This window comes from Oncorhynchus gorbuscha, linkage group LG05 (genome assembly GCF_021184085.1).
Source record: "Oncorhynchus gorbuscha isolate QuinsamMale2020 ecotype Even-year linkage group LG05, OgorEven_v1.0, whole genome shotgun sequence".
Lineage (NCBI taxonomy): Eukaryota > Metazoa > Chordata > Actinopteri > Salmoniformes > Salmonidae > Oncorhynchus > Oncorhynchus gorbuscha.
In genome coordinates, this window is record NC_060177.1 from 57,997,158 (window position 1) to 58,024,141 (window position 26,984).

At 43.6% G+C, this 26,984-nt stretch overlaps 1 protein-coding gene across 2 annotated transcripts in view; it reads left to right on the forward strand.

Moving 5' to 3' along the window:
• Window positions 1-20,782, forward strand: part of LOC124036134 (protein crumbs homolog 1-like) — a 38,745-nt gene extending 17,963 nt beyond the window's left edge. For both annotated transcript variants that reach the window (XM_046350301.1, XM_046350302.1), the window contains exons 7-13: window positions 14,297-15,295; window positions 15,517-16,076; window positions 16,230-16,395; window positions 16,703-17,564; window positions 17,681-17,797; window positions 18,078-18,204; window positions 18,476-20,782. In XM_046350301.1, coding sequence (XP_046206257.1) covers window positions 14,297-15,295; window positions 15,517-16,076; window positions 16,230-16,395; window positions 16,703-17,564; window positions 17,681-17,797; window positions 18,078-18,204; window positions 18,476-18,697 — 3,053 coding nt within the window. In that variant the 3' untranslated portion in view covers window positions 18,698-20,782. The remainder of the gene's footprint in view (window positions 1-14,296; window positions 15,296-15,516; window positions 16,077-16,229; window positions 16,396-16,702; window positions 17,565-17,680; window positions 17,798-18,077; window positions 18,205-18,475) is intronic.
• Window positions 20,783-26,984: the final 6,202 nt, after the last annotated feature.

Here is a 26,984-nt window from a genome sequence, read left to right on the forward strand (position 1 = left end):
CCATCTCCTGTGATTAGAATGCCGTCTGCCACTAGCCGGCATCCATAACATCGATCAGGAGTGACTGCAGCCCAACATTCCTGTTGTCAGCAGTGACAGGAGCCAGCTGGGTGGTAGGCTTAGAGCCCTGGCTGGGCCTGGCTGCCGAGGGGAGGCTGTATGCAGGCATGAGGGAGGGAGGGAGAGAAGTAGGGTGGGCTTGGGCTCGAGTATTCACTTCTGCCTGCCTGGTACAAGTGTATGGACTGTGTGTACGTGTGTGTGTGCATGTGTGAGAGAGAGGGTGCACAAGTTTGATCTCATCCGCGGGACCTGTTTGGCTATATGTGTGTATTTACAGCTCTGGTTTTGATCTCATCCGCGGGACCTGTTTGGCTATATGTGTGTATTTACAGCTCTGGGAGAATGAGGGGGCTACTGCTACTACTGTTGCTAGCTGAATGGTGTGAGCCATGGGGACTGACAGGTAACACTCAAAATGTACTGTGGAGAGAAGGGCTGCTAGGACCGGCTGTGTGTTTATGTGGGGGAGGTAGAGGGCTGGAGGAGGGCAGAAGGAGATGTTCTTGTTTTTAACTTGTGGAGAGAGGAGTTTTAGAGGATTTTGATGATGTGTAAACTTTCATTGCTTACTAAGCATATTGTAGTCCCCTTGATTTACTATATAGCGTGAATAATCTAGCAACATACTTCAAAGCATTTGTTTTTTTAATACAATTTGACCGTGAACAGAGAGAAGTAGAAACTGGGCTCTCATCCATACCGATATTTAAACTTTCATCAGTCATTTCCTCATTAGTAAAAGGTATAGTCTAGTCAAGTGCTTCCTGGAGAGCCGCGTGCTTGCCAGTGTACTTCCATATCTGATTAACTCATTTGGTTTGGTTAGGGAGACTGATAACTCATTTGGTTTGGTTAGGGAGACTCTGATAACTCATTTGGTTTGGTTAGGGAGACTCTGATAACTCATTTGGTTTGGTTAGGGAGACTATGATAACTCATTTGGTTTGGTTAGGCAGACTCTGATAACTCATTTGGTTTGGTTAGGGAGACTCTGATAACTCATTTGGTTTGGTTAGGGAGACTATGATAACTCATTTGGTTTGGTTAGGGAGACTCTGATAACTCATTTGGTTTGGTTAGGGAGACTGATAACTCATTTGGTTTGGTTAGGGAGACTCTGATAACTCATTTGGTTTGGTTAGGGAGACTCTGATAACTCATTTGGTTTGGTTAGGGAGACTGATAACTCATTTGGTTTGGTTAGGGAGACTCTGATAACTCATTTGGTTTGGTTAGGGAGACTCTGATAACTCATTTGGTTTGGTTAGGCAGACTCTGATAACTCATTTGGTTTGGTTAGGGAGACTCTGATAACTCATTTGGTTTGGTTAGGGAGACTGATAACTCATTTGGTTTGGTTAGGGAGACTCTGATAACTCATTTGGTTTGGTTAGGGAGACTCTGATAACTCATTTGGTTTGGTTAGGGAGACTCTGATAACTCATTTGGTTTGGTTAGGGAGACTGATAACTCATTTGGTTTGGTTAGGGAGACTCTGATAACTCATTTGGTTTGGTTAGGGAGACTGATAACTCATTTGGTTTGGTTAGGGAGACTCTGATAACTCATTTGGTTTGGTTAGGGAGACTCTGATAACTCATTTGGTTTGGTTAGGGAGACTCTGATAACTCATTTGGTTTGGTTAGGGAGACTGATAACTCATTTGGTTTGGTTAGGGAGACTCTGATAACTCATTTGGTTTGGTTAGGGAGACTCTGATAACTCATTTGGTTTGGTTAGGGAGACTCTGATAACTCATTTGGTTTGGTTTGGTTAGGGAGACTGATTAACTCATTTGGTTTGGTTAGGCAGACTGATTAACTCATTTGGTTTGATTAGGGAGACTCTGATTAACTCATTTGGTTTGGTTAGGCAGACTGATTAACTCATTTGGTTTGGTTAGGCAGACTGATTAACTCATTTGGTTTGGTTAGGGAGACTCTGATTAACTCATTTGGTTTGGTTAGGCAGACTGATTAACTCATTTGGTTTGGTTAGGCAGACTGATTAACTCATTTGGTTTGGTTAGGCAGACTGATTAACTCATTTGGTTTGGTTAGGGAGACTCTGATTAACTCATTTGGTTTGGTTAGGCAGACTGATTAACTCATTTGGTTTGGTTAGGCAGACTGATTAACTAATTTGGTTTGGTTAGGCAGACTGATTAACTCATTTGGTTTGGTTAGGGAGACTCTGATTAACTCATTTGGTTTGGTTAGGGAGACTGATTAACTCATTTGGTTTGGTTAGGCAGACTGATTAACTCATTTGGTTTGGTTAGGCAGACTGATTAACTAATTTGGTTTGGTTAGGCAGACTGATTAACTCATTTGGTTTGGTTAGGGAGACTCTGATTAACTCATTTGGTTTGGTTAGGGAGACTGATTAACTCATTTGGTTTGGTTAGGGAGACTCTGATTAACTCATTTGGTTTGGTTAGGGAGACTGATTAACTAATTTGGTTTGGTTAGGCAGACTGATTAACTCATTTGGTTTGGTTAGGGAGACTCTGATTAACTCATTTGGTTTGGTTAGGGAGACTGATTAACTCATTTGGTTTGGTTAGGGAGACTCTGATTAACTCATTTGGTTTGGTTAGGCAGACTGATTAACTCATTTGGTTTGGTTAGGGAGACTCTGATTAACTCATTTGGTTTGGTTAGGGAGACTGATTAACTCATTTGGTTTGGTTAGGGAGACTCTGATTAACTCATTTGGTTTGGTTAGGCAGACTGATAACTCATTTGGTTTGGTTAGGCAGACTGATTAACTCATTTGGTTTGGTTAGAGAGACTCTGATTAACTCATTGGTTTGGTTAGGCAGACTGATTAACTCATTTGGTTTGGTTTAGGTAGACTGATTAACTCATTTGGTTTGGTTAGGGAGACTCTAATTAACTCATTGGTTTGGTTAGGGAGACTGATTAACTCATTTGGTTTGGTTTAGGTAGACTGATTAACTCATGGGTTTGGTTAAGGAGACTGATTAACTCATTGGTTTGGTTAGGGAGACTCTGATTAACTCATTTGGTTTGGTTAGGGAGACTGATTAACTCATTGGTTTGGTTAAGGAGACTGATTAACTCATTGGTTTGGTTAGGGAGACTCTGATTAACTCATTGGTTTGGTTAGGGAGACTCTGATTAACTCATTGGTTTGGTTAAGGAGACTCTGATTAACTCATTGGTGTGGTTAGGGAGACTCTGATTAACTCATTGGTTTGGTTTAGGGAGACTGATTAACTCATTGGTTTGGTTAAGGAGACTGATTAACTCATTGGTTTGGTTAAGGAGACTGATTAACTCATTGGTTTGGTTAAGGAGACTGATTAACTCATTGGTTTGGTTAGGGAGACTGATTAACTCATTGGTTTGGTTAGGGAGACTCTGATTAACTCATTGGTTTGGTTAGGGAGACTCTGATTAACTCATTGGTTTGGTTAGGGAGACTCTGATTAACTCATTGGTTTGGTTAGGGAGACTCTGATTAACTCATTGGTTTGGTTAGGGAGACTCTGATTAACTCATTGGTTTGGTTAAGGAGACTGATTAACTCATTGGTTGGGTTAGGGAGACTGATTAACTCATTGGTTTGGTTAGGGAGACTCTGATTAACTCATTGGTTTGGTTAGGGAGACTCTGATTAACTCATTGGTTTGGTTAGGGAGACTGATTAACTCATTGGTTTGGTTAGGGAGACTCTGATTAACTCATTGGTTTGGTTAGGGAGACTCTGATTAACTCATTGGTTTGGTTAGGGAGACTGATTAACTCATTGGTTTGGTTAAGGAGACTGATTAACTCATTGGTTTGGTTAGGGAGACTCTGATTAACTCATTGGTTTGGTTAGGGAGACTCTGATTAACTCATTGGTTTGGTTAGGGAGACTCTGATTAACTCATTGGTTTGTTTAAGGAAACTGATTAACTCATTGGTTTGGTTAGGGAGACTGATTAACTCATTGGTTTGGTTAAGGAGACTGATTAACTCATTGGTTTGGTTAGGGAGACTGATTAACTCATTGGTTTGGTTAAGGAGACTGATTAACTCATTGGTTTGGTTAGGGAGACTGATTCACTTATTTGGTTTGGTTACGCCGACTGATTAACTCATTTGGTTTGGTTAGGGAGACTGATAACTCATTTGGTTTGGTTAGGGAGACTCTGATAACTCATTGGTTTGGTTAAGGAGACTCTGATAACTCATTTGGTTTGGTTAGGGAGACTGATAACTCATTTGGTTTGGTTAGGGAGACTCTGATAACTCATTTGGTTTGGTTAGGGAGACTCTGATAACTCATTTGGTTTGGTTAGGCAGACTCTGATAACTCATTTGGTTTGGTTAGGGAGACTCTGATAACTCATTTGGTTTGGTTAGGGAGACTGATAACTCATTTGGTTTGGTTAGGGAGACTCTGATAACTCATTTGGTTTGGTTAGGGAGACTCTGATAACTCATTTGGTTTGGTTAGGGAGACTCTGATAACTCATTTGGTTTGGTTAGGGAGACTGATAACTCATTTGGTTTGGTTAGGGAGACTCTGATAACTCATTTGGTTTGGTTAGGGAGACTGATAACTCATTTGGTTTGGTTAGGGAGACTCTGATAACTCATTTGGTTTGGTTAGGGAGACTCTGATAACTCATTTGGTTTGGTTAGGGAGACTCTGATAACTCATTTGGTTTGGTTAGGGAGACTGATAACTCATTTGGTTTGGTTAGGGAGACTCTGATAACTCATTTGGTTTGGTTAGGGAGACTCTGATAACTCATTTGGTTTGGTTAGGGAGACTCTGATAACTCATTTGGTTTGGTTTGGTTAGGGAGACTGATTAACTCATTTGGTTTGGTTAGGCAGACTGATTAACTCATTTGGTTTGATTAGGGAGACTCTGATTAACTCATTTGGTTTGGTTAGGCAGACTGATTAACTCATTTGGTTTGGTTAGGCAGACTGATTAACTCATTTGGTTTGGTTAGGGAGACTCTGATTAACTCATTTGGTTTGGTTAGGCAGACTGATTAACTCATTTGGTTTGGTTAGGCAGACTGATTAACTCATTTGGTTTGGTTAGGCAGACTGATTAACTCATTTGGTTTGGTTAGGGAGACTCTGATTAACTCATTTGGTTTGGTTAGGCAGACTGATTAACTCATTTGGTTTGGTTAGGCAGACTGATTAACTAATTTGGTTTGGTTAGGCAGACTGATTAACTCATTTGGTTTGGTTAGGGAGACTCTGATTAACTCATTTGGTTTGGTTAGGGAGACTGATTAACTCATTTGGTTTGGTTAGGCAGACTGATTAACTCATTTGGTTTGGTTAGGCAGACTGATTAACTAATTTGGTTTGGTTAGGCAGACTGATTAACTCATTTGGTTTGGTTAGGGAGACTCTGATTAACTCATTTGGTTTGGTTAGGGAGACTGATTAACTCATTTGGTTTGGTTAGGGAGACTCTGATTAACTCATTTGGTTTGGTTAGGGAGACTGATTAACTAATTTGGTTTGGTTAGGCAGACTGATTAACTCATTTGGTTTGGTTAGGGAGACTCTGATTAACTCATTTGGTTTGGTTAGGGAGACTGATTAACTCATTTGGTTTGGTTAGGGAGACTCTGATTAACTCATTTGGTTTGGTTAGGCAGACTGATTAACTCATTTGGTTTGGTTAGGGAGACTCTGATTAACTCATTTGGTTTGGTTAGGGAGACTGATTAACTCATTTGGTTTGGTTAGGGAGACTCTGATTAACTCATTTGGTTTGGTTAGGCAGACTGATAACTCATTTGGTTTGGTTAGGCAGACTGATTAACTCATTTGGTTTGGTTAGAGAGACTCTGATTAACTCATTGGTTTGGTTAGGCAGACTGATTAACTCATTTGGTTTGGTTTAGGTAGACTGATTAACTCATTTGGTTTGGTTAGGGAGACTCTAATTAACTCATTGGTTTGGTTAGGGAGACTGATTAACTCATTTGGTTTGGTTTAGGTAGACTGATTAACTCATGGGTTTGGTTAAGGAGACTGATTAACTCATTGGTTTGGTTAGGGAGACTCTGATTAACTCATTTGGTTTGGTTAGGGAGACTGATTAACTCATTGGTTTGGTTAAGGAGACTGATTAACTCATTGGTTTGGTTAGGGAGACTCTGATTAACTCATTGGTTTGGTTAGGGAGACTCTGATTAACTCATTGGTTTGGTTAAGGAGACTCTGATTAACTCATTGGTGTGGTTAGGGAGACTCTGATTAACTCATTGGTTTGGTTTAGGGAGACTGATTAACTCATTGGTTTGGTTAAGGAGACTCTGATTAACTCATTGGTTTGGTTAAGGAGACTGATTAACTCATTGGTTTGGTTAAGGAGACTGATTAACTCATTGGTTTGGTTAGGGAGACTGATTAACTCATTGGTTTGGTTAGGGAGACTCTGATTAACTCATTGGTTTGGTTAGGGAGACTCTGATTAACTCATTGGTTTGGTTAGGGAGACTCTGATTAACTCATTGGTTTGGTTAGGGAGACTCTGATTAACTCATTGGTTTGGTTAGGGAGACTCTGATTAACTCATTGGTTTGGTTAAGGAGACTGATTAACTCATTGGTTGGGTTAGGGAGACTGATTAACTCATTGGTTTGGTTAGGGAGACTCTGATTAACTCATTGGTTTGGTTAGGGAGACTCTGATTAACTCATTGGTTTGGTTAGGGAGACTGATTAACTCATTGGTTTGGTTAGGGAGACTCTGATTAACTCATTGGTTTGGTTAGGGAGACTCTGATTAACTCATTGGTTTGGTTAGGGAGACTGATTAACTCATTGGTTTGGTTAAGGAGACTGATTAACTCATTGGTTTGGTTAGGGAGACTCTGATTAACTCATTGGTTTGGTTAGGGAGACTCTGATTAACTCATTGGTTTGGTTAGGGAGACTCTGATTAACTCATTGGTTTGTTTAAGGAAACTGATTAACTCATTGGTTTGGTTGGGGAGACTGATTAACTCATTGGTTTGGTTAAGGAGACTGATTAACTCATTGGTTTGGTTAGGGAGACTGATTAACTCATTGGTTTGGTTAAGGAGACTGATTAACTCATTGGTTTGGTTAGGGAGACTGATTCACTTATTTGGTTTGGTTACGCCGACTGATTAACTCATTGGTTTGGTTAGGGAGACTCTGATTAACTCATTGGTTTGGTTAGGGAGACTCTGATTAACTCATTGGTTTGGTTAAGGAGACTGATTAACTAATTGGTTGGGTTAGGGAGACTCTGATTAACTCATTGGTTTGGTTTAGGGAGACTGATTAACTCATTGGTTTGGTTAGGGAGACTCTGATTAACTCATTGGTTTGGTTAGGGAGACTGATTAACTCATTGGTTTGGTTAGGGAGACTCTGATTAACTCGTTGGTTTGGTTAGGGAGACTGATTCACTTATTTGGTTTGGTTAGGGAGACTCTGATTAACTCGTTGGTTTGGTTAGGGAGACTGATTAACTCGTTGGTTTGGTTAGGGAGACTCTGATTAACTCATTGGTTTGGTTAGGGAGACTCTGATTAACTCATTGGTTTGGTTAGGGAGACTCTGATTAACTAATTGGTTTGGTTAGGGAGACTGATTAACTCATTGGTTTGGTTAGGGAGACTGATTCACTTATTTGGTTTGGTTACGCCGACTGATTAACTCATTGGTTTGGTTAGGGAGACTCTGATTAACTCATTGGTTTGGTTAGGGAGACTCTGATTAACTCATTGGTTTGGTTAGGGAGACTCTGATTAACTCATTGGTTTGGTTAAGGAGACTGATTAACTCATTGGTTGGGTTAGGGAGACTCTGATTAACTCATTGGTTTGGTTTAGGGAGACTGATTAACTCATTGGTTGGGTTAGGGAGACTCTGATTAACTCATTGGTTTGGTTTAGGGAGACTGATTAACTCATTGGTTTGGTTAGGGAGACTCTGATTAACTCATTGGTTTGGTTAGGGAGACTGATTAACTCATTGGTTTGGTTAGGGAGACTCTGATTAACTCATTGGTTTGGTTAGGGAGACTCTGATTAACTCATTGGTTTGGTTAGGGAGACTGATTAACTCATTGGTTTGGTTAAGGAGACTGATTAACTCATTGGTTTGGTTAGGGAGACTCTGATTAACTCATTGGTTTGGTTAGGGAGACTCTGATTAACTCATTGGTTTGGTTAGGGAGACTATGATTAACTCATTGGTTTGGTTAGGGAGACTCTGATTAACTCGTTGGTTTGGTTAGGGAGACTGATTAACTCATTGGTTTGGTTAGGCAGACTCTGATTAACTAATTTGGTTTGGTTAGGGAGACTCTGATTAACTCATTGGTTTGGTTAGGGAGACTCTGATTAACTCGTTGGTTTGGTTAGGGAGACTGATTAACTCATTGGTTTGGTTAGGGAGACTGATTCACTTATTTGGTTTGGTTACGCCGACTGATTAACTCATTGGTTTGGTTAGGGAGACTCTGATTAACTCATTGGTTTGGTTAGGGAGACTGATTAACTCATTGGTTTGGTTAGGGAGACTCTGATTAACTCATTGGTTTGGTTAGGGAGACTCTGATTAACTCATTGGTTTGGTTAAGGAGACTGATTAACTCATTGGTTTGGTTAAGGAGACTGATTAACTCATTGGTTTGGTTAAGGAGACTGATTAACTCATTGGTTTGGTTAAGGAGACTGATTAACTCATTGGTTTGGTTACGCCGACTGATTAACTCATTGGTTTGGTTAGGGAGACTCTGATTAACTCATTGGTTTGGTTAGGGAGACTCTGATTAACTCATTGGTTTGGTTAAGGAGACTGATTAACTCATTGGTTTGGTTACGCCGACTGATTAACTCATTGGTTTGGTTAGGGAGACTCTGATTAACTCATTGGTTTGGTTAGGGAGACTCTGATTAACTCATTGGTTTGGTTAAGGAGATTGATTAACTCATTGGTTTGGTTAAGGAGACTGATTAACTCATTGGTTTGGTTAAGGAGACTGATTAACTCATTGGTTTGGTTAGGGAGACTCTGATTAACTCATTGGTTTGGTTAGGGAGACTGATTAACTCATTGGTTTGGTTAGGGAGACTCTGATTAACTCATTGGTTTGGTTAGGGAGACTCTGATTAACTCATTGGTTTGGTTAGGGAGACTCTGATTAACTCATTGGTTTGGTTAGGGAGACTCTGATTAACTCATTGGTTTGGTTAGGGAGACTCTGATTAACTCATTGGTTTGGTTAGGGAGACTCTGATTAACTCATTGGTTTGGTTAAGGAGACTGATTAACTCATTGGTTGGGTTAGGGAGACTGATTAACTCATTGGTTTGGTTAGGGAGACTCTGATTAACTCATTGGTTTGGTTAGGGAGACTCTGATTAACTCATTGGTTTGGTTAGGGAGACTGATTAACTCATTGGTTTGGTTAGGGAGACTCTGATTAACTCATTGGTTTGGTTAGGGAGACTCTGATTAACTCATTGGTTTGGTTAGGGAGACTCTGATTAACTAATTGGTTTGGTTAGGGAGACTGATTAACTCATTGGTTTGGTTAGGGAGACTGATTCACTTATTTGGTTTGGTTACGCCGACTGATTAACTCATTGGTTTGGTTAGGGAGACTCTGATTAACTCATTGGTTTGGTTAGGGAGACTCTGATTAACTCATTGGTTTGGTTAGGGAGACTCTGATTAACTCATTGGTTTGGTTAAGGAGACTGATTAACTCATTGGTTGGGTTAGGGAGACTCTGATTAACTCATTGGTTTGGTTTAGGGAGACTGATTAACTCATTGGTTGGGTTAGGGAGACTCTGATTAACTCATTGGTTTGGTTTAGGGAGACTGATTAACTCATTGGTTTGGTTAGGGAGACTCTGATTAACTCATTGGTTTGGTTAGGGAGACTGATTAACTCATTGGTTTGGTTAGGGAGACTCTGATTAACTCATTGGTTTGGTTAGGGAGACTCTGATTAACTCATTGGTTTGGTTAGGGAGACTGATTAACTCATTGGTTTGGTTAAGGAGACTGATTAACTCATTGGTTTGGTTAGGGAGACTCTGATTAACTCATTGGTTTGGTTAGGGAGACTCTGATTAACTCATTGGTTTGGTTAGGGAGACTATGATTAACTCATTGGTTTGGTTAGGGAGACTCTGATTAACTCGTTGGTTTGGTTAGGGAGACTGATTAACTCATTGGTTTGGTTAGGCAGACTCTGATTAACTAATTTGGTTTGGTTAGGGAGACTCTGATTAACTCATTGGTTTGGTTAGGGAGACTCTGATTAACTCGTTGGTTTGGTTAGGGAGACTGATTAACTCATTGGTTTGGTTAGGGAGACTGATTCACTTATTTGGTTTGGTTACGCCGACTGATTAACTCATTGGTTTGGTTAGGGAGACTCTGATTAACTCATTGGTTTGGTTAGGGAGACTGATTAACTCATTGGTTTGGTTAGGGAGACTCTGATTAACTCATTGGTTTGGTTAGGGAGACTCTGATTAACTCATTGGTTTGGTTAAGGAGACTGATTAACTCATTGGTTTGGTTAAGGAGACTGATTAACTCATTGGTTTGGTTAAGGAGACTGATTAACTCATTGGTTTGGTTAAGGAGACTGATTAACTCATTGGTTTGGTTACGCCGACTGATTAACTCATTGGTTTGGTTAGGGAGACTCTGATTAACTCATTGGTTTGGTTAGGGAGACTCTGATTAACTCATTGGTTTGGTTAAGGAGACTGATTAACTCATTGGTTTGGTTACGCCGACTGATTAACTCATTGGTTTGGTTAGGGAGACTCTGATTAACTCATTGGTTTGGTTAGGGAGACTCTGATTAACTCATTGGTTTGGTTAAGGAGACTGATTAACTCATTGGTTTGGTTAAGGAGACTGATTAACTCATTGGTTTGGTTAAGGAGACTGATTAACTCATTGGTTTGGTTAGGGAGACTCTGATTAACTCATTGGTTTGGTTAGGGAGACTGATTAACTCATTGGTTTGGTTAGGGAGACTCTGATTAACTCATTGGTTTGGTTAGGGAGACTCTGATTAACTCATTGGTTTGGTTAGGGAGACTCTGATTAACTCATTGGTTTGGTTAGGGAGACTCTGATTAACTCATTGGTTTGGTTAGGGAGACTCTGATTAACTCATTGGTTTGGTTAGGGAGACTCTGATTAACTCATTGGTTTGGTTAAGGAGACTGATTAACTCATTGGTTGGGTTAGGGAGACTGATTAACTCATTGGTTTGGTTAGGGAGACTCTGATTAACTCATTGGTTTGGTTAGGGAGACTCTGATTAACTCATTGGTTTGGTTAGGGAGACTGATTAACTCATTGGTTTGGTTAGGGAGACTCTGATTAACTCATTGGTTTGGTTAGGGAGACTCTGATTAACTCATTGGTTTGGTTAGGGAGACTGATTAACTCATTGGTTTGGTTAAGGAGACTGATTAACTCATTGGTTTGGTTAGGGAGACTCTGATTAACTCATTGGTTTGGTTAGGGAGACTCTGATTAACTCATTGGTTTGGTTAGGGAGACTCTGATTAACTCATTGGTTTGGTTAGGGAGACTCTGATTAACTCATTGGTTTGTTTAAGGAAACTGATTAACTCATTGGTTTGGTTAGGGAGACTGATTAACTCATTGGTTTGGTTAAGGAGACTGATTAACTCATTGGTTTGGTTAGGGAGACTGATTAACTCATTGGTTTGGTTAAGGAGACTGATTAACTCATTGGTTTGGTTAGGGAGACTGATTCACTTATTTGGTTTGGTTACGCCGACTGATTAACTCATTGGTTTGGTTAGGGAGACTCTGATTAACTCATTGGTTTGGTTAGGGAGACTCTGATTAACTCATTGGTTTGGTTAAGGAGACTGATTAACTAATTGGTTGGGTTAGGGAGACTCTGATTAACTCATTGGTTTGGTTTAGGGAGACTGATTAACTCATTGGTTTGGTTAGGGAGACTCTGATTAACTCATTGGTTTGGTTAGGGAGACTGATTAACTCATTGGTTTGGTTAGGGAGACTCTGATTAACTCGTTGGTTTGGTTAGGGAGACTGATTCACTTATTTGGTTTGGTTAGGGAGACTCTGATTAACTCGTTGGTTTGGTTAGGGAGACTGATTAACTCGTTTGTTTGGTTAGGGAGACTCTGATTAACTCATTGGTTTGGTTAGGGAGACTCTGATTAACTCATTGGTTTGGTTAGGGAGACTCTGATTAACTCATTGGTTTGGTTAGGGAGACTGATTAACTCATTGGTTTGGTTAGGGAGACTGATTCACTTATTTGGTTTGGTTACGCCGACTGATTAACTCATTGGTTTGGTTAGGGAGACTCTGATTAACTCATTGGTTTGGTTAGGGAGACTCTGATTAACTCATTGGTTTGGTTAGGGAGACTCTGATTAACTCATTGGTTTGGTTAAGGAGACTGATTAACTCATTGGTTGGGTTAGGGAGACTCTGATTAACTCATTGGTTTGGTTTAGGGAGACTGATTAACTCATTGGTTGGGTTAGGGAGACTCTGATTAACTCATTGGTTTGGTTTAGGGAGACTGATTAACTCATTGGTTTGGTTAGGGAGACTCTGATTAACTCATTGGTTTGGTTAGGGAGACTGATTAACTCATTGGTTTGGTTAGGGAGACTCTGATTAACTCATTGGTTTGGTTAGGGAGACTCTGATTAACTCATTGGTTTGGTTAGGGAGACTGATTAACTCATTGGTTTGGTTAAGGAGACTCTGATTAACTCATTGGTTTGGTTAGGGAGACTCTGATTAACTCATTGGTTTGGTTAGGGAGACTCTGATTAACTCATTGGTTTGGTTAGGGAGACTATGATTAACTCATTGGTTTGGTTAGGGAGACTCTGATTAACTCGTTGGTTTGGTTAGGGAGACTGATTAACTCATTGGTTTGGTTAGGCAGACTCTGATTAACTAATTTGGTTTGGTTAGGGAGACTCTGATTAACTCATTGGTTTGGTTAGGGAGACTCTGATTAACTCGTTGGTTTGGTTAGGGAGACTGATTAACTCATTGGTTTGGTTAGGGAGACTGATTCACTTATTTGGTTTGGTTACGCCGACTGATTAACTCATTGGTTTGGTTAGGCAGACTCTGATTAACTCATTGGTTTGGTTAGGCAGACTCTGATTAACTCATTGGTTTGGTTAGGGAGACTGATTAACTCATTGGTTTGGTTAAGGAGACTGATTAACTCATTGGTTTGGTTAGGCAGACTCTGATTAACTCGTTGGTTTGGTTCGGGAGACACTGATTAACTCGTTGGTTTGGTTAGGGAGACTATGATTAACTCATTGGTTTGGTTAGGGAGACTGATTAACTCACTGGTTTGGATAGGCAGACTCTGATTAACTCATTGGTTTGGTTAGGCAGACTCTGATTAACTCATTGGTTTGGTTAGGGAGACTGATTAACTCATTGGTTTGGTTAAGGAGACTGATTAACTCATTGGTTTGGTTAGGCAGACTCTGATTAACTCGTTGGTTTGGTTAGGGAGACTATGATTAACTCATTGGTTTGGTTAGGGAGACTGATTAACTCACTGGTTTGGATAGGGAGACTCTGATAAACTCACTGATTTGGTATGGGAGACTGATTAACTCATTGGTTTGGTTAGGGAGACTCTGATTAACTCACTGGTTTGGTTAGGGAGACTCTGATTAACTCATTGGTTTGGTTAGGGAGACCCTGATTAACTCATTTGTTTGGTTAGGGAGACTCTAATTAACTCATTGGTTTGGTTAGGGAGACTCTGATTAACTCATTGGTTTGGTTAGGGAGACTCTGATTAACTCATTGGTTTGGTTAGGGAGACTCTGATTCACTCATTGGTTTGGTTAGGGAGACTCTGATTAACTCATTGGTTTGGTTAGGGAGACCCTGATTAACTCATTGGTTTGGTTAGGGAGACTCTAATTAACTCATTGGTTTGGTTAGGGAGACTCTGATTAACTCATTGGTTTGGTTAGGGAGACTCTGATTAACTCATTGGTTTGGTTAGGGAGACTCTGATTAACTCATTGGTTTGGTTGGGGAGACCCGTAGGCTCCTGTTGAATCTCACAGTGTGGCTGTGGGACAGTCCTGTGTGGCAGAGAAATACATAACCATACCCCTATCCAACATGAATAAACAAATGGTGTGTTATGTTGTCATTCCAGGTATGCACTGCGAGGTAGACATTGACGAGTGTGAGAGCGAGCCCTGTCAGAACGGCGGGTCCTGCAAGGACGCCGCCAACTCCTACACCTGCAACTGTGTGACGGCGGGTCCAGGGGAGGAGCCATGGGGTGGCCATAACTGTGACGTCCGTCTGATTGGCTGCAGGGAACACCTGTGTGAGAACGGAGCCACGTGTGTGCCCATCCTAAGCCAAAAAGAGCACAGTGGGGAAGATGGGGATGAACAAGAGCATGACCACACCTGCCTCTGTCACCCTGGCTTCACTGGGAAGCACTGCAGCATTCCCACCACCTTCTCCTTCAACAGAGAGGGGTATGTCCTTATCCAGCTCCCTCCTACAGCTAACAGGACCAGTAGAGGGATTGACCCCCAGCACCACCACCACCACTATGGGATCCACGTCCAGCTGCGCTTCAGGACCACCCTGACTGAAATGCTGCTGTTCTACAGAGGGGCTGAGGACAACAGTGTGTCCCTGGAGATTGTGGGGGGGCATATCCATGCTAGAGCTGGATCAGGGAAGGAGCTACAGGCCACCTACCATCTCCCTGTCAATGACGGAGACTGGCATGAGGCCAAAGTGACCATGGATGAGAAGCTGGTGCTGATGGTGAAAGGACCAGGCTGTGACAATGACGGGGGTTGCACAGTGGAGGACGAAGGACACAACCAACTGATCTTCTTCCAACCTGGATCATTCCCCCAGGTCTATGTGGGTGGGGCCCCCCAGAAGTATCTGGACAACACAGAGAGTAGGAAGGGTTTCATTGGCTGCATGGAGGATCTACAGGTTGATCACCAGCTGCTACTGCCTCAGGATATCTCCCCAGAGCACGTCCAAGACATGGAGCTGGGCTGCAACAAGACCGACTGGTGTCATCCTGATCCTTGCCATCATCGTGGGCATTGTATTGATCTGTGGACTAGCTTCAGCTGTGAGTGTGATCGACCCTATCACGGCTCCCTGTGTGAAGAAGGTAAGAACTGTTATACATTTTAAAACATGACTTTGCTTTACATTTTCAAATATTGCTTTTCAAATTATGACAACTGCAGACACCAGGCGCTGACAATGTATTGTCATTTAAAGGGGGTTACGTGTGTCTCCTCAACTTACAGCCAGTTCCCTTCAGCTACACAGGTTTGTACAGATTTTGTTGTTCACACTGAAAGTATTGCTTTTTTTTGCTTGCCTCAGAATACCCCTCATGGACATTCAGTAATGAAGACACTGTGAGCTATGCTGCCTTCAACATCAACCAAACGGACGGGGAGAACTTCAACATCTCCTTCTTCCTGCGCTCTCTGAAGCCTAGCGGCCTGCTCCTCCAGCTGCGGAGAGGGAGGAGGGCCTACCTCTCCCTGTACCTGCGGGAGGGAACCTTGGTCTTCAACAGCCCCCCCACCACCCTGTTCTCTACCGGTACCTACATCACCAGCGGACAGAGGGAGCTGGTCACTGTGGTGGTACGCCAGGGTCAGGTAGGGTTCAGTCAGGGTGGGACACAGTTATCCCTGGGGCGGGTGAGGATGGAGCATGGGGACGTGGTGTACATGGGGGGTCTGCCACCGGGGGAGTCCACTGCCCCCTGGGGAGGTCACTTCAAAGGCTGCTTACAGGACATCACTCTGGACCACATGCGCCTGTACCTTCACCTCCCAGAGGAGGAGTGCCACACCCACAAAGCGTTCCAGTGCTACATCCCAAAACAATCGGAGAACATGTTGGATGGCTGTGTCAGTGATGAGGCATGCAAGGTAACGTCAATAACACCTTCACACTTAAGAGATGTTTTGCTGTAACTGTAGGAAACTGGTTCAAGAGCTGTCTAGATTTCTCAGGTGAGGGTCCCGACAAAGACTTTTCAGTTCACTCTTTGTAACAGACACTAATATCTATGTCCTCCTCAGGCTGGTCCCTGTCAGAACGGAGGAACGTGCACAGTCACCTGGAATGACTTTGAGTGCACCTGTCCCATGAACTTCTCTGGCAGGCGATGTGATACACTCGTGTGGTGTGTCAGCGACCCCTGTGTCGTGGGCAGCCAGTGTGTGGATCTAGTTGACGGTTACGAGTGTGAGTGGATTTTTTTGGGATCGTATACATTATCTCTCTCCCTTTCTCTCTACTAAATCAAATCAAATCAAATCAAATCAAATCAAATTTTATTTGTCACATACACATGGTTAGCAGATGTTAATGCGAGTGTAGCGAAATGCTTGTGCTTCTAGTTCCGACAATGCAGTGATAACCAACAAGTAATCTAACTAACAAATCTAACTAACTACAGTATCTTTCTCGGCATAAACAAAATAGCGAACACCTTACTAAAAGGTGTGTCACTGTATTCAACAGCCTTATTAATATACTGCTGTTCCACCAGGCCTCACTAACGCCACCTTTGAGAGCAACGCTCTGCAGTTCACAGCTAATGGCTCGCTGGTTGCCACGGTGACCAGTGTCTCCATGGATATACGTACTCGGGAGGAGAACGGCGTGCTGCTGCGGGCCACTAACGGAGCAGAGGTCTTCTGTCTGGGTTTGCTCAACTCCTCCCTGCTGGTCAAACTACTGAGCGGCAACAGCCTGGAGCTACAGGCCTTCACCAGCGACCTGCCCATCTCAGACGGGGCCTGGCACCACCTCCACCTGGCCATGACAGACCCCCTGCAGCCTGTGTCCCGCTGGCGCCTCACTGTGGACGGGCACAGGGCTGGCAGCACCATGGGCACGGCTGGGCACCTCAACTTCCTCAACAACACCACCGTGTGGCTGGCAGAGAACTACACAGGCTGTCTGGGAGAGGTGAGGGTGGGAGGAGTCTACCTACCTCTGTTGGACAACCAAGATGCCCCCCAGGCAGCCCGGTTTATCAGACAGGGGGGGCAGGAGAACAAGATGGGGTGTGTTGCTACTGATGTGTGTCAGTACCAGCCCTGCCTCAACCAGGGCACCTGCCAGGACCTCTGGAACCTGTTCAACTGCAGCTGTTCCTCGGGCTGGGAGGGAGAGTTCTGCCAGAGGGACACAGACGAGTGTGCCTCAGGCCCCTGTGCCCACGGCACCTGCACAGACCTGCTGGCAAACTACCAGTGTGAGTGTCACAAAGGATGGGGGGGCAGGGACTGTGAGGAGGAGGTGGATGACTGCCTGGAGCACAGCTGTTTGAACGGGGGCTCCTGCCTAGACGGGACGGGAACCTACCAGTGTGTCTGCCCCCCTGGATACACCGGCCGTCGCTGCCAGTGAGTACCACAAACTATAACCAGGGCATGTTCCTGTTCAAACATCACTGTGTGTGTGTGTCTATGTATTCAGTATGTATAGACGTTGTAATGATTGTATTTTGTGTATCCTACAGATGGAGATTCCCTCCACAGCAGTGTGATGAAGAGACGCAGTGTGACAACGGTGGGGTCTGCGTGGATGGGATCTGGGGTACCAACTGCACCTGTAAACCTGGCTACACCGGAGACTGGTGAGATCACTAACCTATCCAATTTTCCATAGAAAATACATGGGCCGCGTTCCCGGAGACTAACATTTTATTGGACTAAGAAGGACTAAAAAGCATGCTAAATGGACTAGGCTTAACCTGTGTCCGGTAGCCCGGCCCTATAAGTCTACAGTTTAAAAGCTGAGCATGTCAGTGGGACTGTAAAAGGCTCCTATTGTATGGACAGAGAGCTGTCGTGCCTGCTGGGGTGTCAGTGTCGTGTTGAACCCCCCCCCTCCCCCCCCCTGGTGTTCTCTCCCAGGTGTGAGGCAGAGATAGATGAGTGTGAGTCCAGACCCTGTCTCAACGGTGCTACCTGCCTGGACCGACTCAGCAGCTTCCAGTGTGTGTGTGTGCCGGGCTTCAGCGGCACACAGTGTGAAAGCAATGTAAGGCACCTTATATCTCCACTAATCACACTCAGTAACTGACCGTCTGTGCGTGACAACATACTGTCAGTACATTTATTACAGTAGACTGTGTAGTGATAATATACGTTGAGTGTCAAAAGCTTTTACACAGACCAGATTGGATCAAAGAGGCTGATGTATTAAAACAATTTAAGCTGCAGTTTGTCTAATCGGAGTATTAAGGTACTAATAAGTAATAACAAGGTCATAATAAGTCATAGTTAAATGTCCTGCTCTCACCCCTCTGTAGAGACAGGAGCAGAGGCAGCGTGTGCCCTGGCTGGTGGTGGCCATCCCTCTGGCCAGCCTGTGTGTGTTGCTGGCTGTGGTGGCCCTGGTGTTCATGGTGCTGACCGCACGCAAGAAGCGCCAGTCGGAGGGCACCTACAGCCCCAGCGCCCAGGAGGTGGCAGGGGCACGGCTGGAGATGGGCAGTGTACTCAAAGTGCCCCCCGAGGAGAGGCTTATATGAGCCCCACACACAACAGCAACACACACTACCTTCACTCGGCTACAGGTCGGACACCTAGCCTCCCTGGCTCAGACACACAACCAGAGGACTGGTCAGAATCACTAAGAGGTGTCCAGCGTGTGAAAGGTCACCAGTGGTGTGGACATGTTCCCTCACGGTGATGCCACCGCCACACTGCTGCTGCTGGGTCATGGGGTTGGGGGTGATTCAACCCGGAACTAATCTCTTTATAGAAAGAGGTGACGTGGTCTGTCTGAGCCGCAGAGAAGGGCAGGATAGAGGATGAAAGAGCTCTCGTCTCCCCAGGACTTGAGCACTGCTGTCCGGTTGAGTCTAATCAGCTAGTCCCCTCCCTGGAGCGATGAACCATACTGGACTCCAGTGTCTCTCTATACAATAGCTACCCGTGTACATTCTGTACCCCACATTGATTATGTGTGAGTTCACTCTAATGACCATTTTGATGGTAAAACATTGTATTTTTCTCTGGATGTGCAGTTAACAATTAACAGGCAATGCACTGTACCAATAATGTTCTTTCCGACTCCGTGTAAATACTGTAATGGTCTTATTTCTAAATCTATTATGTGTTTTTTGTTCATGTCATTGTCTTGTGCAAATGTATGAGGTGCTCCTAAAACTCAAACTCATAGAAAGTGGATTGAGACCACTTAAATGCTATCAGCCATCTCAAACTCTGATGCCACAGTATTCAGACAGGATACATTTACCCAAACCTACACTCCTGTCAGTCTCTTAATCTATCCTCACCAGAGCCACTACTTAACCAGCCAAGTGATCAATGGACGTTTTCACTGTCCACCAGAGGTGCTGAAGCTAGATATTGTGCTCTAGTTCTTTTCTGTAACTATGGATGATGTACCACATGCTTATACTGTAACTAAGTTGAATGAAAGCAACACCTAATTAGCTTGAAATGAAGTTGATGCAACCCCACACCAAAGGCAAGTCATTGAAAGATAGTTAATTGTCATGAATTGACTTCCACATGACTTTATGAATGAGTTTGTATGTGCCTTCCTTACAGAATGGATGGAATGCTGAGAAACACAACATTTGACTCTTGTACATTCTACATTGGATATGCTATCTATCTATATGTTGATTTTTGTGTGGCCCTATCTAAAATATAGTTGACTGGAGGGAACTATGTGTTGTCTCAAAGGAAAACTCACTGTGATGAACGTGTTGACGTCTGTGTGGAGTGCTGTAGAGCAGTATGACAGACCGACAAAGAGACAGAGCAGGCTTCTGTTTGAGCTCGGTCGGTCCTCCCCCTCCCCGTCCTGCAGGGCTAGGTGATGCAGTACGATCCAGGGAGACATGTACTGACAATTCACTGATGTTAGCGCTGCTCCAGTGTTGGATTATACAGAGTACATTCCAGGGTTGGGATCAGCTGCAGTCAATTCACAAAGTGAACATTGCCCAGTGAATTGTCAATTGAAAACGGAAATTGACCCCAACCCTGGTACACTCTGGATTCGCATCTACAACAGGGGATAGATCGGACTGATCTGTATTTGAGTTCTGAATAGTATGGTAGGAGCTTACACTGGACGCACCTCGTCTCAGGCAGTACCAACTACAGTGTAACGAACAGCAAGGTATGCTGGGTAGGCTACACTGGTATGTATAGGGAGTATTCTGTGATTGTTCTGGAAAATGTGATTGGGTAGCAACACTGTAACATGATGCAATTGTAAACCGTGTGATTTATTCAAAACTCTAAAGTTTCTGTTGGATGTCAACAGTCAAACTGATGCAAAAGAGAATGATAATTAAAGCAACACCATGGAATGAAAGACTGGACTTGCTGTGCATGGTTTTGTTTGTAACTAGATCAAATGCGGTAAGAATTGTATCTGACAAAGGATAGCAAGTCAACACAGTTACCCTATAAGTGTTTGACTATCTGTTTGTTCAATAGAATTTGCAATTCGGTGTCTTTCACAATGCTTCTGAAGGGATCTCCTCCCACAGTCCCGTAGGAGCGTACTGTCTGCGTACCACGAGGGAAGGAAGGAGTTTATGTTTGCAACGCCCACATAGAATTACAAAATAAACTGAATAGAAATACAGTATCTCACCAGACGACTTCTGTTTCTTCTCATAACATAACACACCCACGGGCTGGAAATCTCTCTCTCTCTCTCTCTCTCTCTCTCTCTCTCTCTCTCTCTCTCTCTCTCTCTCTCTCTCTCTCCCTCCCTCTCTCCCGTAAGAATACTGTATGATTCCAGTTCTGTTATTAGCTCACTGATCCAAGGGAATGTGAACTGGCCTGTGATATTGAAACAGAGGGACCCATCCGGTCCAAGACGAGAATTCAAAATGAAATCTTCTCTGCTGAGATGATATGAGAACAAATGAGGGAAGGACACTAGAATGATTTCCCTCATCCTTCTGGAGTAGAAAAAAACAAGGCTCTTACTGTCCCTCCCCGGGAGTGGCGCTGGCACAGAGGGTCACAGCCAGGATAAGGGCCAGACATAGAGTGGAAGCCTGAACAATACAAGCACTTCAACACCAAGAGAGAGAAACCCACAGGAGGGAGTGTTGAGCTAAGAAGAGATATTTGGGAAGAACTAGTTTTGCTGCATATATAGCACAGGAGGCTGCTGAGGGGAGGACGGCTGGAACGGAAACCATGTGTTTGATGTATTCGATACCATTCCACTCATTCCACTCCAGGCATTACCACGAGCCCATCCTCCCCAATTAATGTGCCACCAGCTTCCTGTGATATACAGTATTGCAGTTTGCTAGAAAAAAAAATACACAAAGAGTCGCACACTGGATATACAAGCTCCCAGTAATGTATTTGGTAAACCACCAGCGTTTCAGCATCACTGTGGCATCCTGAAGAAAACACAGTGACGCCGAAACACTGGTGGTTTACCCAACACTGGTAGCTTGTATGTACAGTGTGCAACACTCTTCATTTATCTCTAAAGAACACAGTTTACTCACCGTTAGTCAGCACCTCTACCAAGTTCTGGGGGTGTGTGCTTCAGCCCATGCTTTTTTATTAGAGTATATAGTGTTGCTGACAAAGGTGCTCAGGTTACGATGATGTGATAAAGTGGGAACAATTACGGAGTCGGAATATTTCAGCCTTAATATAATTCAGTTTACAGATAATCCTTTAATACACAGTATTTTCTCTCTTCCTCTTTCTCTCACTCTCTCACTCTGCGCCCCCATCCCTCCTTCCTCACTCCCTGGCCTCTTTGAAGATTAAATGGTGAATTCCTTTGTGTCTTTGTCAGACTCCCACCCTCAGAGCAGTGCAGTGGTGGTCAGTGCTTCTCTCCCTAATGAACAGAACTAGAGAGGGATGGAACACTGGCTGGCTTCCTCCCTGATCCACAGTGTGGGGGTCGGAGGAGACAGGAATGCTGGGCTGGAATCTACACACACACACACGCACGCACACATACACACACTCGGCAGGTCTAATTCCGTGTACCCATCCCAACAATAAAACAGGGTAGAAAATATACTTACCTAGATATGATGTGATCTACTGTACTATATAAAACAATTTACTTTACTTTACCTTAACATAACCTCTTGTGAACAGACAAGCTATGTAAACAAAAATGGTACAGTATACAGTTTAAGTCGAAAGTTTACATACACCTTAGCCAAATACATTTAAACTCAGTTTTTCACAATTCCTGACATTTAATCCTAGTAAAAATTCCCTGTCGTAGGTCAGTTAGGATCACCACTTTATTTTAAGAATGTGAAATGTCAGAATAATAATAGAGAAAACTATTTATTTCAGCTTTTATTTCTTTCATCACATTCCCAGTGGGTCAGAAGTTTACATACACTGAATTATTATTTGGTAGCATTGTCTTTAAATTGTTTAACTTGGGTCAAGTGTTTCAAGCATTTCAGGTAGCGTTCCACAAGCTACCCATAATAATTTGCGTGAATTTGACCCATTCCTCCTGACAGAGCTGGTGTAACTGAGTCAGGTTTGTAGGCCTCCTTGCTCGCACACGCTTTTTCAGTTCTGCCCACAAATGTTCTCTAGGACTGAGGTCAGGGCTTTGTGATGGACACTCCAATATCTTGGCTTTGTTGTCCTTAAGCCATTTTGCAACAACTTTGGAAGTATGCTTGGGGTCATTGTCCATTTGGAAGACCCATTAGTGACCAAGCTTTAACTTCCTGACTGACGTCTTGAGAGGTTTCTTCAATATATCTACATCATTTCCCAACCTCATGATGCCATCTATTTTGTGAAGTGCACCAGTCCCTCCTGCAGCAAAGCACCCCCACAACATGATGCTGCCACCCCCGTGCTTCAAGGTTGGGATGGTGTCTTCGGCTTGCGAACCTCCCCCTTTTTTCCTAACGATGGTCATTATGGCCAAACAGTTCTATTTTTGTTTCATCAGACATTTCTCCAAAAAGTACAATCTTTGTCCACATGTGCAGTTGCAACCACAGTCTGGCTTTTTTATGGTAGCTTTGGAGCAGTGGCTTCTTCCTTGCAGAGTGGCCTGTCAGGTTATGTCGATATAGGACTCGTTTTTACTTTGGATATAGATACTTTTGTACCTGTTTCCTCCAACATCTTCACAAGGTCCTTTGCTGTTGTTGTGGGATTGATTTGCACTTTTCGTACTAAAGTATGTTCATCTCCAGGAGACGCGTCTCCTTCCTGAGCAGTGTGACGGCGGCATGGTCCCATGGTGTTTATACTTGCGTACTATTGTTTGTACAGATGAACGTGGTACCTTCAGGCATTTGGAAATTGCTCCCAAGGATGAACCAGACTTGTGGAGGACTACAATTTAATTTCTGAGGTCTTGGCTGATTTATTTTGATTTTCCCATGATGTCAAGCAAAGAGGCACTGAGTTTGAAGGTAGGCCTTGAAATAAATCCACCGGTCCACCTCCAATTGACTCAAATGATGTCAATTAGCCAATCAGAAGCTTCTAAAGCCATGGCATGTTTTTTTGAAATTTTCCAAGCTGTTTAAAGGCACAGTCAACTTAGTGTTTATAAACTTCTAACCCACTGGAATTGTGATACACTGAATTATGAAATAATCTGTCTGTAAACAATTGTTGGAAAAATGACTTGTGTCATGCACAATGTAGATGTCCTAACCGACTTGCCAAAACTATAGTTTGTTAACAAGAAACATGTGGAATGGTTGAAAAAAACGAGTTTTAATGACTCCAAACTAAGTTTATGTAAACTTCCGACTTCAACTGTATATGTCATGATACAAAGGGATGCGTGAGATCGTCAACGCAAGTTTCGGTGCTGGGGTTTTTGTCACTGGTTATTTGAACAAATCACGATTTTGCAGGTGTTAGCATATTTCAAATTTTGGAAGGGGAGGGGACATTTGGCCCATAGACTTGCCTGTAACTTGCAAAGAGAGAGGGCGGAGCTCTTCGTTCTGGTTCTGATCCTCGTTCCATCTTTTGTGTCACGTATGGACACAGAACTTAGCATCTGACTAATTTCACAAGATTTTAGTTCTGGGTTAACCAATTTTCACGTGAACCTTTTTCGTAACGAATATCTTACAGTAGATATACCAGAACATCTTTCACAGAGTCCAAAACAATTTCTACACAATGTTTTTAGCTTAGTGAAGCCTGATAAAAACCATTTACTGTGAACTCTACACAATTTGTGAAAATAGATTCTTTTTCTTTTCTAATAAACATGCATTTTTCCTCAAGGGGTACTCACACTACAGTAAGTATGCGGGAAGAGGGAGAAAGTGAGTGCTTGGGAAATAAAGATGTACTGTACAGTAAACAAAAACATTCCTGCACCCAGATGAGCCCACTGTTCTCCCCTCCCCCTCTCTTCTCCTCCTGAGCCCTGAGAGATGGGTGCATGGTGTGCAGGGGCCCGCTCCCCCAGCGTTGGCGTGTGACAGCCCTGACAGACGAGGGCTGTTCCTGGGTAAGTATCATGTCAGGAGGAGGCGGCGCACGGCGGGAAGCGCTCCACGCGGCGGTGTCAGCCATCATGGTGCCAGCTCTCTCTCTAATGAGGAAGACAGCCGACTCCTGCTCTTTCCCACGTGTCAGGAATCTCTGACAAATCAGCAGCTCCGGCCACAAATGATACGTTGACAAATGCAAATATTTCACTTTTAATTGACACTAAGAGATGGAGATGATACCGCTGCCAGGGCTTCTGAGGAGACAATGCAGTGGAGCAAATGGGAGGGAGGGTGAGGACTAGAGAGAGAGAGAATGGGGGGGAACGAGTGTGATGGAGAAAAGAGAGAGAGAGGGGGAAGCAGGGATGTAAAGAGCTATAGAGAAAAGAAGATGTAGGAATAAGCTGGAAGGATTTTTTATATTTGCACAGGATGTCATTCTCTCTGCATTATGCACACGTGGTTGAGGAGGAGAATAAAGGCAGGCTAAGATTAGAGGTGTGTTTCTGAGGCTTGTCAGCCCACTGTGACAGCCTTGTGTGGGAAACGCTGCTCTGCATTGATGTAGCAGCAGGCTTACAGCTGATTGGCTGTACAACAACTAAACCAAACCCTGCCAAACATTAGCGACTCATTTGGCCAGGTGTGCCTCCCCTTCAGTACACAAAGGTATGTCTGTGCTCTGGCCGACACTGGGTGAATTATCACTTCATATGGTTCTTACTTCCTGTGTTGACACTCATAATTGGCCCATTATTTGAGCATTTTACCTTTCAGCCGGTAATAACAGGTGTACAATATTATGTGTTTTAGAAATCAAGCTTTTCCAGAATCATAGCATTACCATGTCTTTAATTGAGCAGTATATCTGTCAATTCAGATCATTGTGCTCAATTCCTCAATGAAATCCCATTTGGTCTGTGTACAAATGACTGATTTTTCAACTCTTATCTATGGTACTGGTCTGCTGAGGCTGTTTATTAATGAGCAGAAATGTACCTTTCTCACCACTAGAGAGCAAGAGCAAGCTACAGCTCTGTACTGAGGAGGAGGGGGACAGAAGGAAAGGAGAATACAGTAAGTATGGATCTGTTTATTCCACATTTTGGAGTTTGCTCATCAGATCAATTTAAATGGATAAACCTCACATCCTCCCCAGCTCTCATGAATAAAGCTGTGGCCCAGAGTGCAGCTCGCCCTGTCTCTGGAACCATGCAGACTGCCTGCATTTCTGAAGCTCCACACTCACAGACACCACACACACACATACACCACACACACACACACACACAGACAGACAGACAGACAGACAGACAGACAGACAGACAGACAGACAGACAGACAGACAGACAGACAGACAGACAGACAGACAGGCAGGCAGGCAGACAGACAGGCAGGCAGGCAGGCAGGCAGGCAGGCAGGCAGGCAGGCAGGCAGGCAGGCAGGCAGGCAGGCAGGCAGGCAGGCAGGCAGGCAGGCAGGCAGGCAGGCAGGCAGGCAGAAACGACATAGTAGTCTTCCCTCCAAGGATAATAGTTACAGGTCACTATGGACCATAATTAGATATCTAGCTGTCAGGCAGACTCTTGGATACTAAATTGGACGAGTGGGTATGAATGATACAGCTGAATAATGACTCAATTGCATACTGTCTGTTCTGTGAAAAACCCTGTCCCCCTTTCACCTTAAAGTGTCTATTAGAATTGAAAGCAGATGTACCTCCAATACTTCCGGATTCTTACGAGTTCAGCCTGAATCACTTGACTGGAGGGTATATTTCTCATGGAAGCAGGAGTTTAAGAGGACTAAGTTTCGTGTGGAGACTTGGCTGTATATTTACTCTGCTGATGAGTATTTCATAATTGTTAGCGTTGGTGTAGAGCTATGTGAATGGAATGCTAATATGTACCCGAGGGTAGGCCTGATAGAGAGAGAGACATAACTCATTACTGTAATTAGACCTGCAGGAGAGAAGAGAGGAGAACATCCCCCAATAGCTCATGATCAGATCCAGCAACACACACACCTCATACCCACTCTCTACCATCACAGAGCACCTCATACACACTCTCTACCATCACAGAGCACCTCATACCCACTCTCTACCATCACAGAGCACCTCATACCCACTCTCTACCATCACAGAGCACCTCATACACACTCTCTACCATCACAGAGCACCTCATACCCACTCTCTACCATCACAGAGCACCTCATACACACTCTCTACCATCACAGAGCACCTCATACACACTCTCTACCATCACAGAGCACCTCATACACACTCTCTACCATCACAGAGCACCTCATACACACTCTCTACCATCACAGA